The sequence below is a fragment of the Papio anubis genome, chromosome 7 (assembly GCF_008728515.1).
Source record: "Papio anubis isolate 15944 chromosome 7, Panubis1.0, whole genome shotgun sequence".
Lineage (NCBI taxonomy): Eukaryota > Metazoa > Chordata > Mammalia > Primates > Cercopithecidae > Papio > Papio anubis.
The window spans coordinates 155573301-155594219 of record NC_044982.1 but is presented as its reverse complement, the minus strand read 5'-3'; the positions used below and the strand labels follow the sequence as shown (position 1 = coordinate 155594219).

The following is a 20919-nucleotide window of genomic DNA, read 5'->3' as shown; positions in this document are numbered from 1 at the left end:
GATCTTAACACTGCACTCCAGCTTGGGTGGCAGTGAGATCTTGTCTAAAAATATATATATATATGCTAGCATGCTAATAGTGCATTATCTGATGTTGACTCTGCCCTTGCATTATTGTAATAAAACCTAATTCACGATGATGCATTATTTGTGTGTGTGTGTACATTGCTCTATTTGACTTGGTATTATTTTATTTAAAATTTTGGAATTCAAGTTCTTAAAAGTTAGTAATAGCTAACATCTTTTTTCTATGTTCTGGGTATTGTTAAGTTAGTTTCCTTGAGTTATTTCATTTCATCCTAGAAGGCTTATTATAAAGGTTATTTCCCCCTTTATCTATGAGGAAATTAAGGCACCGTGAAGGCAAGTCATTTTCCCTAAGGTCACAGGGAAGATAAGCAGTGGCAGCAGGAGTACAAATCCAGATTGCCTGGCTCCAGAGGCCGAGCACTAAGCACTGCCCTGTGCCCTCTCCCTGTGACAAAGACTCGTCATTCAGACTGTTCTACCGTGAACTGTCTGTCCTTGTACATCCTTGTTCCGGTTTCGTACCAAGATTATATTATTCTCGATAGATAATTAGATCGCTCTTCTTTTACTTTTATTTTAAAAAAAAAGTAAATTTTTATAAAAACCTATTTCATCCTATCCCCTTTGCTAGACTGACTTTAACAGTTTTGCAGTGGCCTCCAGGATGCACAACATTTGCAAGCTCCTGTCCTGGGGACATTGGGGAGGTATACATCCCATAAAGCCGGGGATACAGACCATGGATCAGCAGCAGACTCCCCCACCCTCCAGCATCCTTTCTTTTTTTTGAGATGGAGTCTCATTCTTGTTGCCAAGGCTGGAGTGCAGTGGCATGATCTCAGCTCACTACAACCTCCGCCTCCTGGGTTCAAGCGATTCTCCTGCCTCAGCCTCCCGAGTAGCTGGGTTTACAGGCACCCGCCACCACACCTGGCTAACTTTTTTGTGTTTTTTAGTAGAGACGGGGTTTCACCCTGTTGGGTGGGCCAGGAGTTGGCCAGGCTGGTCTCCAACTCCTGAGTTCAAGTGATCCACCCACCTCAGCCTCCCAAAGTGCTGGGATTATAGGCATGAGCCACCACTCCTGGCCAACATCCTTTCAGTTACTGGGGTACACCCAAGTTCCCAGCTTCCAGCTAGGAGTCATTTGGTCCCTTTATCCCAAAAGACCTGGCATTGTCTTTGGTTTCCAAAGCCCAGCAGGGTCCAGGCTCTTCAGCCTACAACTACTTGGCATTTCTTTTCTGCCTTTCATTCATGGAGATTATTAACTTATTTTCCAGCCTGGGCATGTCTTTTTAATTTTTAATTTTAATTTTTATTTTTTGAGATAGAATCTCACTCTGTCGCCCAGGCTGGAATGCAGTGGCAGGATCTCGGTTCACTGCCAGCTCTGCCTCCCGGGTTCAAGTGATTCTCCTGCCTCAGCCTCCTGAGTAGCTGGGACTACAGGTGTGCACCACCACGCCAGGCTAATTTTTATATTTTTAGTTGAGATAGGGTTTCACTATGTTGGCCAGGCTGGTCTCCAACTCCTGACCTCAGGTGATCCGCCTACCTTGGCCTCCCAAAGTGTTGGGATTACAGGCGTGAGCCACCGCACATGGCCTTTATTTACTTTCTATATGTCATCTATTACTGCTGCAGGTTGCAGAAGAGAGGATGCCCTCAACCCTAACTTCTCCAAACCATCCCAAAGGGGACGTCTGCTCCACGTCAACAGTGTTGTTGTTTTAAAAGACCATCTGTCTGTCTACGTGCCAGATTATAGCAAAAGGATGTCGAGGGAGCGATATGAAAGCAAGCCTGAGAGTCCTGGAGAGAAGGTGGCCGAGCGGCCCTTTGAAGGTGGTCACTCCCTCAGACCCTGCCCTTCCTGCCTTGTTCCTCCAGTTGTCAGATTTGCTGTTGGGGCCCTCACGGGGAGGAGGTGAGGCTGGACTGGGAGGGACATGGAGAAGCTACCAGAGGTTCTTTTGGATCCAGAATGGAGGCAGCAGTTCCAGCCAGGTCGGAAGGTGGGGGCTGCCCCCCAGCCCCCAAGGGAATGGTACTGATTCCAAAACGTGGTGAGAACTCCCTGGCAGGGAAAAGGAGGTGCCTGCTCCCTTGAATCATCTGAGCCCAGGCTGGAAGGCCCAAGGAGGACGATGAGGCCAGATCACTCCAGCTCTATCTCCTCCCCTTAACCCTGAGCTACTCACTCTCTCAGATTGCAGTCCCTTTTCCTAAGTGCCCTCCCTGCAAAGTCTGCACTGAGCAGCACTCCCTCGCGCCAGCTCACCCCACACTGTCTTTTCTTTCAGCAACCCCATGGGTATGAACTTGAGATGATTCATTTCCCTAAAAGCCTCTTTGGGCTGAGGGAAGGTGTGGGTGGCTCTGTGAGGTTTGGAGTGAGGGCCGCCTCTTCTCAGAGCCACTGAGATGGCCAGGGCCACCGTCCCTGGTGGGTGTCTGTGTCCTGGGCAGTGGCATTGGATGGCACCGGCTTTTCAGGCAGCCCAGGTCATCCCCAGTGGTCTGGGAGGCTGGGGGTGCACTGGCTCCTGTTCCCAGTAGGGCTGAGGCTCCTTCCTCACCTAATAGGTGACTGTCTTGAAGAGTGGGCACAGAGGAACCAGCAACCTGGGCGGTGTGGGCACCCGGGAGAACATCTGCAGCTCAGTGTTAGAGAGAAGTCTCCTCCAACACAGCTATTGTAGAGATGGGGAAACCAGGCTGAGAAGGAAGGGGGCTTGCCCAAATCACCAGCCCTGGAATGTTTTGGACTTTGTGGGTGGATCTCCCAGGAAACGTGTTTTATGGCACCGCCACCTCTGGTCACCCACCCCGAGGTGTGGCGGGCCTGGACAGCCAGCTTAACTGAGGGCCAGGCTGGTGAAGCCAAACCTACCACTCAGGAAGGGGACCCAGACCTTCTCCAGACAGAGTTCAAATCTGAAGACTCCCGTCTTTGGGCCTCAGTTTCCCCACCTGAATTCCAAGAACCCTTCTAGCTCCTACACTCTAGACCAAGCTTTTCCTCTGAGCCCCAGTCAGCCTAGAGGACCAGGGCTACATCTTCCTTGGACAGAGACCCACCATAGGGGCAGCAGGAGGTAGGGGTGTGGGTGGGCAAGGTTCCTGAAGGGAGGTGGAGCTGTCATCAGAGATGGTGTCCGCAGGCAGTGGGTGTGTCGTGGCTCTGCTACTACTTCCTGGGTGACCCTGTGCCATTTCTTTTCCCACTCTGGACCTCAGTTTCCCTATCTGTTCTATGGAGATGAGATGCCTGCCTACATATTTGGGGACTTGGATGTGTGTGTGGGGCAGTTGCAGTGTTTCTTAGGTGTGGTCCTGGGGCAGCCTGCACCACCCCATAGAGATTTCTGGGCCCCACCCTAGGCTCACAGGACCAGAGTCTCTGGCAATGAAGCCTGGGAATCTGCATTTACCCAGGCATCCGGGTGATTCTGACATGATTGAAAAAGCACTAGTAGTATATGGCAAGCTTTTTATAAAAGGTAAATTCATAGCTGCCTTTCACCAAACTCATCTTTCCTTCCGCAGTAAAGGACACACACCCCAGTTGAAAGTCACTGTGCCTTTCCAGATGTAGAATGTGACATTTCCAATAAGATTCTGTTAACTGTTGCTTTCTGTAGTTTGTATTCCAAAACAAGGGGAATAGCTTTCCATTTTTTCAATATAAATGTTGAAGTTGGATATGCTTTTTCAAACTAGACACACACTCACACAGTTTAGAATTTCAGCTATGGCTTCCTCTCAAATTATTAGCCCGTATCTGCCAGGGAGCAGTTTTTCCAGACAAGACCCTGGACAGAGGCTGGTGGGGACCCCTCCTCATCAGAATCACTAGATCATGACTGACCCCTAGAGGCAGCTTCTCTGCTTAACTGTCAGCCCGTGGGCTGGGATGTGACCCCCAAAGCTGCAGCAGAAGCTTCCGCCCATCCTGGGCCCCCCTGTCATCTTTGGGGAAAGGCCTGTTCCTTGTCTTCTGAGCCCAGCCGGCCTCACCGGCATTCCGCAGATTGGAAAGTGGAAGCATGTGCTGTGCTTGGCTGGGCTCTCCGGTGCCCCTTTTTGGGGTGAGTCGGAGTGCATTCCAGCCCCAGCATCCCTGCCATTTATTCCCACCCCTCATCCCCACCCCCATACACACTCACAAGTACAAACGCAGGCACAGTCACGGGCACACACCGCCCTGGACAGCACCATTTCCAGCCTCGGCAGGGCAGTCTCCTTACAGGGAAGTTAATGAGGCACTAAAAAAGGCTCAGGGGACAGGGAGAACCTCTGTTGAGAAGAGGTTCCTAGATCCGGTTCTGTCTCTGACTTGCTGGGTGTCCTGGAGAAATTTGCTTCCCCTCTTTGATCTCAGTTTCCTCAGCTGAGAAATGGGGGAGGAGGCCAAATGGTCTAAGGTTCTGTGAACCTCTAAGTCAGAGCCCGTAGCTGGTGGTCAAGATGAGGGAGGGGCCCGCGGGGTCAACTGAATGCCTGAGAGGCAGGACAGGCCCAAAGGTGAGCAACCTGAGCACATCAGGTGGGCTCAGAGCTGGCACACAAACCCCACAGCCTGCAGAGCAGGCCTGGACTTGGGAACCTGCTCACACCAGCCCGGTGGGACTTCAGAGATGTGGGTCCAGCCTCTCCTACTGTTGCAGGACTGGGGGCTGGGAGCTGCAGATTCTGACTCCACAGCTGCTTTAGACATGCCAGATGGGCTGGGGCAAGACACACCCCTCTCTATGAAATGACCAGTCAGTCCAAATAGATATACTAAAGAAGGGCTGTGGGATGGACCCAGCTGTAGCCTGGGGCTACAGACAGGCTTCCAGGGTACTCAAGCAGCTGGCTTCTGGGGTAGCAGCCCCGGGTGTGAGAGGCAGGCCTCAGAATCTAGGCTAAACCTTCACAGGAATCCCCTCTGGAGAGCCCGGGCACTCTGCAGGAGGGGCAGCAGGCAGCAGGTGCACCAGGAGCACGTTTCACAAGGTGCCCAATATTGCATCTGCTCAGATAGGCAGCGAGTTGGAAAGTGGACGCAGTAGGCAGGGTGGCGGCTGCTCCCCACAGCCAGGAGTCCAGCCCAGCACCACCTGAGTCCACCTCTGTCCTGCTCAATTGGGTCATCCATGTTCTGGTCCCTCTGGTCTCACCTCAAAGAGGGAGGCCTTTGGGGCAACCAGGTGAGCTGGCCCTTGAAGGGGGATGTAACTGACTCCTGAGCCTGGCGAGCCAGGCAGCCCCTCACCAGCATCCCTACCCCCACCTCTCCAGCCCCCTCATTCTCTGATCCTCCCATCCGCTCCCCTGCCCCAGCAGTTTCCTCTGCTCACGCTCATCTCTTTTCCTGCTCCCAGGTTCGCCTGGTCAGTGTCCTTCACTCTCCTCTGAGTCTCCCTCTTTCCAAGCCGCCTCCACTCTACTTGACACATTCTCCCTTAAGACACCAGAGTACACAAGCTCAAGTCCCTGCACCTCACCTTTACTCCCAGACAAGGGAGGGAGATGACATGAAGAACCAAACGCCACTTGGCAAGGGCTCTGGGGTATGCAGAGGGGCAGATCTGAGGCTGTGGAAGCTCCAGGGACTCCCTGCAGGAGGCTGCATTTCAGCTGGCTATTGAATGTGGCTCAGAGCTGACACCTCTCCTTGAAGCTCCAGACCAGGAGCCAGCTGCCAGCTGGACCCTCCATTTGGTGTCTTGGAGAAACCTTGCACTCTGTGGGTCTAACTCTGAACCCAGAAAAGCTCCGCATCTCAGTCCTGTCTCTTCTTAGGCAAAGCACCACCTCAGACCCAGTTGTGCACCAAACCCACATTTGAGTCAGGGGCTCCTGCCCCGCACTGTGAGCGCTCTGGATAAGCCAGTGCCGAGGGGGAAAGAGCTCTGAATGCCAAACCATGAGTTTCAACTCCACCTCCAGCTCTGAGAGCTGTGGGCAGGGAAGGGCCCTAGTCCAGTGTGCTGTAGAAAGACCAGTCTGCCACTGTATGGCACATGGATGGCGGGGGCAGAATGCAGGTGGAGAGAACAGAAAGTGGACAGGGCGGGGGAGGCAGGGACATGGCTGTAGCTGTGGAGATGGGAGGACAGACAGGACTTGGTGGCCACTTGGATGAACCAAGGGAGGAGTCTGGAAGAGACACCCAGTTTTGTATCAGATGTGTAGAGCGTGGGATGCTGTTCACTGATCGAGGGAGGAGGAGGAGGAAGAGGTGTGGCATGGGAAGAGGCAGCTGAGCTCTGTCATGAATGTCATTTGAAGTTCCCAGGGAGAGCCAGGCCCCTCAGCACCTTCACTGCTTCAGCCAGCCCTCGGGGTGCTTGTGCTCCCTGGCCCTCTCAGTTCCCACTTCGTAGCTGTCAGCTGCAGTGGGGGACAGTTGCACAAGGGCCCAGCGTGTCTGTGTGTTTACCCAGGGGACTGCCACGTGACCCATGCCGAGCAGAAGCTGATGGACGACCCTCTGAACAAAATACATTACAACAACCTGATCTGCCCAGCCACCAGCTCCTCACAGCTCATCTCCATCAAATCGGAGCTCTCCCTGGCCCAGTGCGTCAGTTGGTAGGTGCAGAGGACACGTGTGGCTCAGGCTCAGGTGAAGAAGCAGCTCATGCCCAAGCCCCAGGCAATCAGTGTCCAGAGGAATGAAATGACTAGAGTTGACCTAGATTCACCAATACATGGCGGGGAGGCTGGAGGAGGGTCCATGAGATTTATAGGTGTCCAATATTTAATGAGGCCATGGTTTTGTTAACAAAAAAGAAATGAGGGTGGGAGCGGGATCACCACTGGCTAGGCAGCCAATGGGCCTGCATAGACTCTGCTCCGCTGAGTCTCCAGCACGACCATAAGCTTCTCCTCCTCATCCTCCCAGCCCCACCCTACTCTCTCCCCCAGCTTGCTCAGCAGGTGACCTTACCGGCTCCCTACTTGTTGGGGGAAATAAGAACCCGACTGGGGGAACTGATGGGTACAGAGGCCCAGGTGTAGGGGCAGGACCCCAGGCAGTGCAGCCCTTACTGAGCCAGGTGGGTGAGGGTCTGGAGAGTGGGCATGGCTGCTGCAGGCATGGAAAGGAGGCGCAGATGGCGGCACTCCCAGGGACCACCGTCAGGGTCTCCGTATGTGGATGTGTGCAGAGGTGGGTGCTGAGGGAGGAGGTGCAGGGAATTTCTCAGCTTCTCTCCACTGCCTCTGAGTTGGAGATGTCAGAGGGAGCCATGGCCCCCTGTAAACTAACACAGTGTCCCCCCCACAGGGTTAGAAGCCCTCCCCTGGAAGCGGCTCTGAGGGGAGCAGTCACATGCGGAGAGTGCAGGGCGCTGTGTCCAGCCAGGGGAAGGAGGACACCAAGGGGGTTGCCCCTCCTCTGGCCAGGTGGCTGCCTTCTGACACACCAGCCTCTCTCTCTAGCACGGTGACCCCCACACCCAGCCTGTCAAACCTACAGCCCTCAAGAAGGCTTTGGCCAAATGAATGAGCAGCTCCCTCTCCCAGGAGGAAGCACAGCTGAAGGATGCGGAGGGCAGTAGAGTTTATGCTCCGCCCCCTCTCTCCACAGTCGGACCGGAAAGAAGGGGGCTTTCAGCCAGGCTCTCCCAGGCTGGGGTCTGAGTGTCACTGCCCAGCTATTGGCCTCTTGCTTAACGGGTCAGCCCAGCTGCTCCTGTGCAGCTGCCACCCTAGTGAGGGTGAACCAGCAGGCGAGTGACATGTCTGATTGTTGGGGATACAGGAAAGATTAGGCTGTGGGCTGCTGGGCCAGGAAGGGGTGTTTATTTTCAGGGTTTATCTACTGACTTGACCAGGGAGGGTTATAGGTACAACCAGTTTAAAGATGGAAATTTTGAGAGAGCAGGCAGGGACTTAGTGCTGGGTAAGGCAAGCAGGCTTCTCAAAGCAGCTCTTTTGGGGAGGCCAGAATCCTGTACCAATATCCTCAGCACATTCATCAGCTGCTGGGGGAGTGCCGGACAGGGTTAAAGCACAGGAGAACTTTCTGGATGATAGGAATGTTCTATATCTTCAAAGGAGGTGGGATACATGGGTAATGCATTTGTTGAAATTCATCAAAATATATACCAGATCTGTGCATTTCACTGAAGATAAATTATACCTCAAATTTAAAACATTTTTTAAAAGAGAGATGGGCCAGACGCAGTGGCTCACGCCTGTAATCCCAGCACTTTGGGAGGCCGAGGCGGGTAGATCACCTGAGTCAGGAGCTCGAGACCAGCCTGGAAAACATGGTGAAATCCTGTCTCTATTAAAAATACCAAAATTAGCCAGGCATGGGGACACAGGCCTGTAGTCCCAGCTGCTCAGGAGGCTGAGGCAGGAGAATTGCTTGAACCCAGTAGGCGGAGGTTACAGTGAGCAGAGATCACGCCACTGTACTGGAGCCTGGGCAACAGAGCGAGACTCCATCTCAAAAGAAAAAAAAAACAGACAGATGAAGGTTCCCAACTTTCACTAAAGGCAGAGTAGCTTGTTATAGATTAGCCGCCCCACAAAAGCAGTTAGAGAAACTGGACAAAAATGTGCCCCCACCACCAAAAACAACTGTTTGAAGGTAATTGGAGACCTCAGTCAGAACTTGAGTGACCAGGCCTAGGAGGTGACCCTGACAGTCTGTAGTGCTTTTCCCACATTGGAGACTGGTGAACAGTAGAGGGCTAAGAGGTTAAGAAACTGAGTCTGAAGTGGGGGTTAAGAGGCTGGAGAGCCTAGCTGAATGTTTGGCACTCACAGGGCTGAAATGACCTCATGAGAATTTGGGTCCCAGTAAGGAGATGGGACCTTGGTGGGGAACCTGGAAGGGCCACCCCTGGGAGTCCAAATGAATAAAAAATAGACCAGCCGTCACAAAAACTAAAACCTGCTTTGAACCAGCTTAGTTCCAAACTAGATGAAGGTGATCTGCGCTTACTCCAATTGTGTGCCATGAAGTCAAAGTCAGTACTCTCTGGAGGCAGATAAAAGTTTACTAGCAACGCCATAAGACAAGACAAGACTAAATGAGAAAGAACAAGATTAAAAAAAAGTAGAAACACAGGTAAGGAAGAATTTTTTTTTTTTTTTTGAGACGGAGTCTCGCTCTGTCACCCAGGCTTGAGTGCAGTGGCACGATCTCAGCTCACTGCAACCTCTGCCCTCAGGTCTGAGCGATTCTCCTGCCTCAGCCTCCCAAGTAGCTGGGATTACAGGCATGCGCCACCATGCCCGGCTAATTTTTGCATTGGCCAGGCTGGTCATGAACTCCCGACCTCAGGTGGTCCATTCACCTCAGTCTCCCAAATTGCTGGGATTACAGGCATGAACCACTGTGCCTGACCAGTATTTTGCCACAATTTAAAATAAATTTTCTTGTTTTTTTTGTTTTTTTGTTTTTTTCAGGTTTGGGCTCAGACTATATTCTAAACAGTCACATGGCAGCTGACTCTTCTCCAGGCCTTGCTGCCGGCTTTTACATGTTTATTGTTTTTGCCTTCTTGTCATGTGCTCGGTAGATGGCAGCTTCCAGGTGCTCCTAAGGGGCCAGGAAAGAGAGTGAGAAGGCACGGAGGCTGCCAGGTCATCCCCCTCAGGGCCTCACCCTCATCAACTCCCTCAACTGGGTCTCCTGCAACTATTGGGGGGCCACCTCGGCCACCGCTTTGCCCTGAGCTTCCTGCTGCTGCAGCTGGGCAGAGCCTCCTTCTCAGAGGCCAGCTGCTGATAGGCGGCCACGTACTGCTGCAGGTGACCCAGGTAATGGTCTCGCTGCTGCTGCAGACTCTGAGCCTCTTGGCTCTTCAGCTCCACCTGCAGGATAGGTGTCAGGGTAGGCAGTGGCTGGCTGCCAGATTCTGGGCCCATAAACAGGGTGTCGAGGGCACAGTAGGGCTCTGTTATCTGCCCAGGCCCCTGGCTCCTAGCCCCTTCCTCCAGGTCCGTGGCTGCCTCCCCTTGCCTAGATTCCTCCCTCCATCCACCCTTCCTTCCATTCTGTCCATTCCACCCTTCTCCACCTTCCTGCCTCCTTCCTCCACCATTCCTCCACCTCCTCCTCCTCCACCTCCATCTTCCTCACCTCCATTCCTCCACGTATCTTTTGCTCCTTCTCCCATATCATCTCCTCCTGCTCCCACATCTTCTTCTCCTGCTCCCGCATCATCTTCTCCTGCCTCCACATCTTCTCCTCATATCCTGAAACAGGCTGTCATACATCACGTCTTTTCATCATATCACGTCTTTATTTATCATATCCTGAGCACTTTCTGTTCATATCCGCGGCGTATCCACTCATGCTCCCCGAGCTATCATCATATCGCGTCATTATCATCATAATATACAGCGCGTATCCTCCTTCTCCCCGGCTTCTCATCATAATCATCGTCGTCCTGTCACCGTGTTAATGTCATTTTGTCGTGTCTTTATTTTGTCATACATCGTAATGTTTCTCATTGTAATAAAGTGATACATCATCGCGCATCGCGTCTTCATCATGTCATATGTTTGTTTTATCATAATCGTTATGTTTATCTCATCATGGCTGTTGGTAATCGTCATCATAATCACGTGATGTTTTATCTCATCGCGGGTTGTTGTGATTTAATAAATTTTAGCAATGTGTCCTCCTCCACCTCCATCTCCTTCCTTCCTCCTCCTCCATCTTCTGTTTCCTGTATCTTCCTCCTCCTGCTCCATCTTCCTCCTCCACCTCCATCTTCCTGCTCCACCTCTTCTTCCTCCACTCCATTATCTTCTCCCTCCTTCATCTTCTCCTCCTTATCATCCTCCTCCTGCTCATGTATCTTCTCCTCCTGCTCCATATCATCTCCTCCTGCTCCATCTTCCTCCTCCCTGCCTCCGTCTTCTCTACTTATGCTCCCACATCTTCTCTTCATATCCGCCTCTTCTCCTCCTTCTCCTGTGTCTTCTCCTCCTGCTCATGCATCTTCTCCTCCTGCCTCCATTATATCCTCCTCCTGCCTCTTCTTCCTCCTGTCTTGTATCTTCTGCTACTTTTAACTCTGTATCTTCTCCTCCTGTGTCATCTTATCCCTTCCATGCCTTCCTCCATCTTCTCTTCCTCCACCACCTCTTCTCCATTATCCTTCCCTCCACCTTCCTTATTCCACCCTTCTCCTCCCTCCCCTCCACCTCTTCCCTCCATGTCTCCCTCCTGCCATCTTCCTCCTCATTCCATATCATTCTCCTCCTGCTCCTTCTCCTCCTCCTGCTCATGCATCTTATATCACCATCTTTATATCCTGAGTTGTGCATCTTCTCCATCACTGCTCCATGTCTTTCTCCTTGCTATCCCTCTTTATCATCATATGTATATTTTATTTATCATAATACGTTGTCTTTATCATCATGGCGTGTCTTTATTTGTCATGTCATGTTACTAAATACCCATCTTCCTCCACTCCATGCCCTCCATTCTCTTCCTCCATGTATCTCCTGCTCTGGATCTTCCACCTTCCTCCACCACTCTTCCTCCTCCATATCTCTTCCTCCTCCTGCTCCTTATCTTCTCCTCCTGCTCCCGTATCTTCTCCTCCTGCCTCCACATCTTCTCCTCCTGCTCCTGCCTCTTCTCCTCCTGCTCCCGTATCTTCTCCTCCTGCTCCGTATATTCTTTTCCTGCTCCTGCCTCTTCTCCTGCTCCCGTATCTTCTCCTCCTGTTGCTGGTACAGGCGGTTCCACAACTTGTTCTCTTCCACCTGGGCTTGGAGCTTCGCGGACACACTCTGCAGCTCCTTACCCAGGTGGTCAGCCTCCTCCTGCAGCTGCTGCTGGAACAGTGAAAGTGTTGGTTTGAACTTCAGAAGGAAACAGACTCATGGGATAGTCATATAAATGTAATCTATCAAACAATGGTTTTCACCCATGATCCTTTCAAATACATATTTTTAAGCCCTAACTCTGAGATTCTGATTCCCCAGGCAGGGCCCCACTTTGTAGATTTTTAGCACACTCTAGAGGATTCTATGGTGGGACCAGAACAAGGGCCCAAATTTTCCAGCTCTTGGCTGGAGCCTCCCCATACCCTGCATGATCCCTAGACCATGGTCCCAGCCGGACGGGGATCCCACAACCCCCGGGGCTGTAGCTGCTTGCCTGTGGCAGCAGGAGCTTGGCCTTCTCCAGCTTCCTTTCTAGCTCCTTTACGTTGAGCTGGATCTCAGACTTCTCAGATTCTACAAGTCGAAGTTTTTCTTGTAGTTCGGCATTTTTCTCCTTCAGCTCATCATCGGTTATGCTACGACCAGAGGCAGTAGATAAAGGAATGAACGAAGAACAGAAAGGACTGCTTTGGTGATCAACCCTCTGCTTTCGCCCCACAACCACAGAACCGTGGCATTGGATGGGACCCCAGGAATTAAAAGTCCCAGGTGGCAGGCCAGAGAGAAGACATGAGTTGCCTGAGGCTACCGCATGAGTCAGTGGCACAGCCGGCACTAGAGCTTCCCTGTGCACACATGAAAACCTGTATGAGCCTCTCACCATGCTCACCTGTACCCCCACCTCCCAGCACACCCCCCACGCTAAGAGCCCCCAGACCTCCCATCCCACGATCCCCCATCCTACGTGTTCCTGTACAGTTCCAGACTCAGGGCATCCCTCTCCTTTGTTAACTCCTCGATGTACTGCAAATAGAGAAAGGTGAAGTCAGGATAGAGCAGGCAGAGGAGCGGCTGGCCGACCAGGAACAACAGCCACCGTGACCACTCCACACACCACTCCCCACTCCCAGTCACACCTGACATGCTCTCAAGGCACTTCCAAGCCCAGGGTCTCATTTGTTTTTCTTTGTTTTCTTTCTTAATTTTTTTTTTCCAGGCAGATTTTCAGTCTCGTTGCCCTGACTGGAGTGCAATGGCGCAATCTCAGCTCACCACAACCTCCGCCTCCCGGGTTCAAGCAATTCTCCTGCCTCAGCCTCCCGATTAGCTGGGATTATAGGCATGTGCCACCACACCCGGCTAACTTTGTATTTTTAGTAGAGATGGGGTTTCTCCATGTCCGTCAGTCTAGTCTTGAACTCCCAACCTCAGGTGATCCGCCAGCCTCGGCCTCCCAAAGTGCTGGCATTACAGGCATGAGCCAGAGCACCTGGCCCTCATTTGTCTTTCAAAGAACTCAGTAAAGGTGGAAGGGACAGGGAAAGAGACTGAATTCATAGCTGGCTAGCAGGGGCCCAGAGACATCCGATGGTATTGCTATTGTTCTTACTGTTACTACTACCACTGTTGGAACCTTTACTGACTGCTTCACCAGGCACCGCACTAACAATCCCATCTAATCCTCACAACCTCCATAGGAGACGGTTACCATTATTACCTCTATCGTATAGACGAACAACATGGGGTATTAAGGGTTAAGTGCTTGCCTAAGATCACGTAGAGCTGGGATTTCAACACCCATGTATATCTGATTCTCTAAGCCCATTCTTTCACTGGGGGTAGGGCAAAGATAAGAAGGAGGAAATTAATCATTTGTTGACATTTTGAAAGGATGATACATTGGAATCGTCCAAAACTCAGAAAGTACAGAAGGGAAACATCTCCCCCCAACACTGTTCCTCTCTCCTGAGTTTTTCTTGATCCTTACAAACATGTTTTATGTATATTACGATAATACACACACACACACATACGTGCTCCCTCTCTCAACACAAATAATAACATACTCAAGATACTCTTCTGTACCTTTATGGTACAAGTATCCTAACCGCCACTTAGGACTTGGCCAAGGCCACAGCCAAATATGGGCAGGGCGGGCACTTGGCCTGTGAGCTCTATGTCCAGTGTTCGCTCCCCACGGCGCCCCCCAACTCACCCACAGCAGCCAACTCAGCCCCCATCAGCCTCTAACCACCACACACAAAAGCAGCAAGAAATGGCCATGCTGTCTTCTGGGCAGGACACTCCATCCTGCAGAAGGGACTTTTAGGCTCACTCCTCCATCTGTGAAGCCGGGCTCCCAGGGGATGGGGCAGAGGGTTGGACTCACCCTTTCAGCCTTCTTCTTCTGTGTAGCGACAGCAGAGAGAGCCCGCTCTAACTCTCCGGCAAACTTCCATGAATCATGCAGGCGGCCCACCAGATGCCTGCACTCTCCTGGAATGAGAGACATTCAGATGCGGCCCAAAGGATTCCCCCTAAAGGCCTGTCAAAGTGCCAGGTTGAAGGATGAGCGGGTGCCAGATTCCCACCTTGCAACTGCTGGACAGCACGCTGGCTGTAATAGAGTGCCGTCTGAAGCTCAGCTTTCTCACATGTAAGGATTCGTATGGTATGAACCTGGGCCTTTGGGAGAAAAGACAAGCAAGTGCTGAAAGAGAAGCAAAGAAACCTTCTCCAGAGGACAGGAGGGAACTTCACACCCTCCACTCACCTCTAGCTCCCTCCTTAGGGCTTCCTGATGTTGGTGGCTTGCCTTCTTTTCCTATAGAAAGAGGAAGACAGAGCTCTTACTAGGGGGAGGCAGAGATGGCACAGCAAGAGACATGCCCCCAGAATGGCACCACTGCCCCAGGACAGGCCCACCCATGGGACCAGGTTATCAGGGACCCTGTGGGGATGGGGTGGAATCTGGGGGGTGAGCCTTCTTCCCCCGGCTGGGAGTGGGTGAGACGAGACTGGGGCCTCTACATCTGAGTATCCCCCAAACCCAGCAGTCATGTTGTGAGCAAACAAAGAAATCACGTTACTTCTTCCAGCTGGGCTCGGTTCTGCTGTTTCTGTGGGGAGAGTCAAAGGAAGGTGACTGAGGGTGGCCCCCTGGACTCTATTCCCCAGGCCAGGAAGCGGTAGGCAGGGGCCAGGGATGGATTTTAAAGGCAAAGTTCTCAGACCCAATGGGAACATGAACTGGTAAACTCTCCTCAACTCCCAAAGAAAAAGGATTTGGGTCTTTGTTGGTTTTTGCCCACAGCCACAGAACTGAAAGTCTGAAACTAGATTCTCTGGAAAAGAGTCACAGAAACCTTCAGAGACAGAGTGTGAGAAGAGCCCACCCTTCTGCCAGCTTGTGATTTAGAAAGGTGCATTCATTCAACAAACATTGACTGAGCACATATGGGCCAGGGACGGTTCTTCACAGCGGGGATATAGGACGGAAAAGGCAGACAGGAGCCCTTGGCCCTGAGGTTTCCATTCTAGTGGGCCTTTAACTCTCGGACTCTCAGAGCTAACAGAAACCTCTGATACTCCCTAATTCTACCTCAGGAAATGCAAGCCCGAGAAGGAGACTTTACAGTAGGCCCTGGACTAGGGATTAACATAAAAACTGCAATGACGAATCTCATTTAAACTTCACAAATGTAGATAAAACCACACCACTCCTATTTTACAGATGTGAAAAGAGAGGCCCAAAGAGCTCAAGCAATTTGCCCTCTATCATATCCCCAGCAGATGGAGAGGATTCAAACCCAGAATTCTTAACCAGTACCTGGCAGTTCTTCCACAATCTTAACAATTAGCTTCCACCACCCCTTGGGCCCTCTGACCCCAGGAGCCTCGCCAGCCAAGACTCACATCCTCAGGTGAGTGGCAACCACCAGAAGTGGTTGTCTCAGGGTTAGCACCATTATTTATGTTCTTCTTTTTGGTGTCGCCTGCTCCTGTACCAACACTAGGGCTGGCCTGGGGATGGTAGTCTCTCAACTGTGGAAAGGAAGAGCAGTGATACTCATGAGAACTAGAAGCTCCTACAGTCACATCCTGCTTTACAGTTTATACAAAATACTCTTATGCACCATCTGATTTAATGCCACCAACAACTGTAGGAAGTGTTGTCACAATCACTTAGTGACTGAGAGGGATTGATACCATGGCTGAACAAAAGGCAATAATGGAACTTAAACTCAGTCTTCTGGCTCTGAGCTCTGGGATTTTGCCACAACTCAGCAGCTGCCAGGGATGAAAACCAGAGGCAGAGGTAAAAAAGCAAATATTAAGTAGGTAGGAATGGTTTAGAGTCATACACCCTCACACGTCTGTTAGTGTGAAGAAGTGCACCACTACCTCTCAAACTTTGTATTAATGTATCCTCATGGCAGAAGGCAGCCTTTCTGTGAAATCTGGGAACTTAACACAAAGAGGACAACCCAACCCTCCTCTCAGACAGAAGTCTTCTATACTTTTATAAATCTATGTAACTGTCATCCCTAAGTACATTAATGTTTTGTCTCTCAATAGAATCAAGGGAAACTGATGCTTCAGAAAGATGCCCCATATTTATCCTGTGGCACTCGAAGTACCCCAGGTGGAGATGAGATGAGGAAGAGTGAAGCTATCAAGTTCAGTTTCCCAATATCTGTTCCACAGAAGATAAGCAGATCTCACTGCAGAAACCACTGACTGAGGGGCACTCTGGTCCCAGAACAATGGAGAATTCAAATCTGAGGTGGAGAACTCAGAAACAATGTTAAAGTCTCTCTGGAGAGTAGAAGCCTGGGAGAAAACCAAACCAAACCCGTTCTCCCCTTGACACTGTCAATGTGTTGAACTGATGGGGGAGGTGTAGCCTTTTCACACTGTGAATGTCTGTGTTAAGGAAGTAAGGCAGCCTGAAACCTCTCTCTCCTAGGTCCCATGGTCCCCATTCCCCATCCAGCTGGAAACCTGTGCTACAACAAGAGGAATCAGAAATGGGCAAAAATACTTAGGGGACCGGGTCCTAAGACCAAAGGCAGGTCTCGTGGCCATAATGATAGTTCCTAGGGGGACTGTGACATCACTACATTCCACTCCTCGGTGGAGTGGCAGGGGGGATACATGAGAGCAATGCCCAAGTTGTCACTTTGGGATTGGGGAGGGGGTCGCTGGATTGGGACCCAGGTACTTGGAGACAGGAGCCCAAAGAGCCCAGGGAGGTCAGGCTTGAGGCGGTGGGAGGTGAGGGCCAAATGTGGAGCAGGGAGCTCAAGGAGTCACATGCCCAAAGTCACCCTGGGGCAACTGATGAGGGCAGGTTCTGGGGCACCCAGGTCCTTGGAGACATGAGCCCAAAGAGCCCATGGAGGTTGGGTTTGGGATAGCAGACGGTAAGGGCAGAGTGTGGAGAGGGAAGCCCCAGGAGTCACCAGCTCAAAGTCGCCCTGGGGTGACTGGTGAGGGCAGGGGAAGGACTCATGAGGGGGTTGGGCTGGCTCACAAGATTCTGGTGTGGGGAACCCAGAGGCACTTGGGAGCACCCAGCCCAGTGTGCCTCAGGAGTGACACAGACTCTGGCAGCAGTTTGACTGTCAGAGGGGACCTGGGGCTGGGTTGGGGTGCTGCAACCTGGCACGTTTTACCTTTTGCTTGGCCTCGGCCAATTTATTCTGTCGGGTTTCTTTGGACATCATGGGATGGGTAGGGAGGTGGGGTTGGGGCCACATCAGCACAATCCAGGCGAGGACAACTATACACCTCCAGTCACCTACCAGGTAGCTGTGTGACTGAGCCAGAGGAGGCGTAACCAGGGCCACACTAGAATGCAGAATAGGGGCGTGGCCTTAATGCTTCAAGCCCATTGGTCAATGAGAAAGATGAAAGAGAAAGGAGGCGTGTCATGAAGGACCTGTGGTGTCACAAGGAAAGCTGTCCCTGCAACCGCTGTCCCCGCCCACTCCAGGAGAGGGGTGGGCTGGCTTTCACTTCAAAAACTTTAAAACTGTATTACCTCAATTGAGGTACAAATCCTATGAAAATGGAAATTTTATAGTGTGCTTGATGATTGATAAAGCAGACTGTATTATCCAACATTCCAATAAGATAATATTATCACAATGATTTCTCTTTTTTGGAAAAACTTTCTCTTACTCTCATAAAGTTTTTTTTTTTTTTTTTTTTTTTTTTTTTTTTTTTTGAGACTGAGTCTGGCTCTATCGCCCAGGCTGGAGTGCGATGGCCGGATCTCAGCTCACTGCAAGCTCCGCCTCCCGGGTTCACGCCATTCTCCTGCCTCAGCCTCCCGAGTAGCTGGGACCACAGGCGCCCGCCACTTCGCCCGGCTAGTTTTTTGTATTTTTTAGTAGAGACGGGGTTTCACCATGTTAGCCAGGATGGTCTCGATCTCCTGACCTCGTGATCCGCCCGTCTCGGCCTCCCAAAGTGCTGGGATTACAGGCTTGAGCCACCGCGCCCGGCCAAGTTTTTTTTTTTTAAAAAAAGAAACATATATAATATCTTTAAAAACACAAAGCTTTTGAGCCAGGCGCGGTGCCTCATGCCTGTAATCCCAGCACTTTAGGAGGCTGGGGCAGGTGGATCACCTGAATTCAGGAGTTCAAGACCAGCCTGGCCAACATGATGAAACCCTTTCTCTACTAAAAATCCAAAACTAGCTGGGCATGGTGGCAGGTGCCTATAATCCCAGTTACTTGGGATGCTGAGGCAGGAGAATCCTTGAACCTGGGAGGCGGAGGTTGCAGTGAGCCAAAATCATGCCACTGCACTTCAGCCTGGGCTACAGAATGAGTCTCTGTCTCTAAATGCATGCATGCATACATACATACACACACACAAAGTTTTCCATTTAATAAACACTCAAAGGTCTTTACAAGTTTAAAACAAATACAGGACCCTTCCAAAGTAAGGCTAAATGCTAAGTGATACGGGAGAGAAAAAGGACATAAATAACTCCTACTCTCATGAGGTTAATCACTAAATCCTATTTTTCTAGAATCACCTGGCCTCTCTAAGCCCTGAAAATGAAACTGAATTTCTCACTTGATACTTGGCTATGACTTGCAATCATGAAAACCAAGAGTTGTGTTCTGTCACTGTGTAGTGCTTGCTACCTGGGATCAAGGATTGACTTTTTCATGATTTGCTCCATTACCTGTGTGCTTCTTATGCCAGACCAAACTAAGCTTTTTTCTAGAGTTCTACAATTTATAGTTAGTAGATAAGAGTGGCTCTCAAAACTATAGTCTCTGGACCAGGAGCACCTGGGAACTTCTTATAAATGTAAATTCTCAGGCCCACCCTAGACCTGATGAATCAGAAACTCTGGAGTAGGGCCCAGCAATCCACGCTGCAATAAGCCCTCCAGGTGTTCAGGAACCGCTGGCATACAGCAGGTAGAAAAATGTGTTTCCTTCTGTAGGTCCAAAGCCAGGGATACTATATGTTCTGTCTCGATACGAAGCAATGACATGCAATTAAAAGACATAAATCTCCTTCCTACTTCCACCCTCCAGCCAATGTGTTTTACTTTTATGAGTTCAATAAGAAAGCAAGTGGCAATCAGACGTTTCTTCTAAAACGTATATTTACAGATATCAGTTCTCATCCAGCCTGATCTAATCCAGTATAATTTACATCCTCTTACATCTAAAGTTTTAGAAAAGGATCTTCACAATGTAAGACTCAGGCACACTAGGAGTTCTATGATGAAAGACCAACTAGATCTGAATGTCCAAACTTGAGAAGAAAGGTGGAATCATTGGCTATATTTTCAAATTGCATTCAACAGGAAATTAAAGTTTTGAATTTGTTTCACCTTCATCCTTCCAAGTTAATAGAATTAAACCAGAATACTCCATTCTCCCACAGCCTCTAGCCAAAGTTTTACTATATTACTTCTTGCTTTTCAATGGATACAAAGCAGAGTCCTGGTCAGCACATTTTGTATACTTGCAAAGATGCAAAACTAAACAGTTCCTTCTGTTCAATATTAAAACAAAAGTCCTGTAAACCTCAGATGGTGAGTGTAATACTTCAGCACTAGCATGAAAGCCTCAGATATAAAAAGATACCAAGAACACCTCTAGCAAAAACAGTAAGCTCTTGGCCGGGAGCAGTAGTTCACGCCTGTACTCCCAGCATATTGGCAAGCCAAGGTGGGGTAAGTCAGGAGTTCAAGACCAGCCTGCGCAGCACAGCAAATTCACATCTCTACAAAAAATTTAAAAATTAGCTGGGCATGGCGGCACACACCCGTAGTCCTAGAGCTACTTGGGAGGCTGAGGTGGGAAAATCACTTGAGCCCAGGAGTTTGAGGCTGCAGTAGCTATGATCAAGCCACTGCACTCCAGTTGGGATGACAGAGCGAGATCTAGATATTACATTCTGTCCTGCTCCTGTTTCCACTAAAATCACTAAGTTAAAATTTTTTCATGCAGCAGGATAAAAATTAAGTGAAATGTGACATTGGTGCTTGGCTAGCAAAAAATAAAGCGAAATGACAAATTACGTACTGGGAGAAAGTCTTTGTAACCTCAATGACAGATTAAAGGTTTGTATCCTTAGCCGATAAAGAAAAATTTTAAATTACTCAGAGAAAAAAATGAATGATTTCCAGCAGAAAATCAGCAAAGGAGAAACTGGCACTTCCCACAAGAATAAAAATGGCCTAATAAGCATGTGAAAAAGATTCAAAAGCACTAGAAATCAAAGAAATGCAATGAAAACAATGAGATTTTCTGCCTAAAGACCAGCAAAGATGACAAATGGAAGGGGGAACCTGGAGCTCTGTCCCTGTTGATGGGAGTATAAACTGAACCAATTTTCCTACAGGATAATTTGAACATTTCTTTTAAAAATCTTAAAACTGTTTTACATTATTTTCCTCTAGAAATTCTACTGTATGAATTCAGTGCAAAAATACTTACTTGAGTCCATTAAAATGTACATAGAAGGAAATTCACTCTGGGGTGCCAGTGATTCACTTAACATACACCCAGCTATTAAGAATGATGATGCCAGGATGTATTTCTCCCATAGAAACATGCTTAAAATATAGTCAGTGACAAAGGACCATATATTATGATTCTACTTTTTAAAATGTATATAACAAGTGTAAAAAGCAACAAACCAGAATGTTTTGAGTGGCAAAATTAAACTACAAAACAGATACAATTCTTAGAAGATACATACAAA

General features: G+C 49.8%; 1 protein-coding gene and 1 pseudogene across 1 annotated transcript; one reads left to right on the top strand and one right to left on the bottom strand.

Moving 5' to 3' along the window:
* Positions 1-1550: 1550 nt before the first annotated feature.
* On the top strand, positions 1551-5818 carry LOC101017269 (annotated as a pseudogene).
* A 3845-nt stretch (positions 5819-9663) lies between these two features.
* LOC101003985 (golgin subfamily A member 6-like protein 1) lies at positions 9664-17614 on the bottom strand. Its single transcript, XM_031668992.1, is given in 12 exon segments — positions 9664-9892; positions 10146-10220; positions 11607-11668; positions 11671-11838; positions 12164-12305; positions 12635-12693; positions 14060-14166; positions 14262-14355; positions 14444-14494; positions 14760-14789; positions 15586-15714; positions 17349-17614. Coding segments are annotated over 12 exon segments (1230 nt in total). The 5' UTR covers positions 17433-17614.
* Between the last annotated feature and the right edge of the window lie 3305 nt (positions 17615-20919).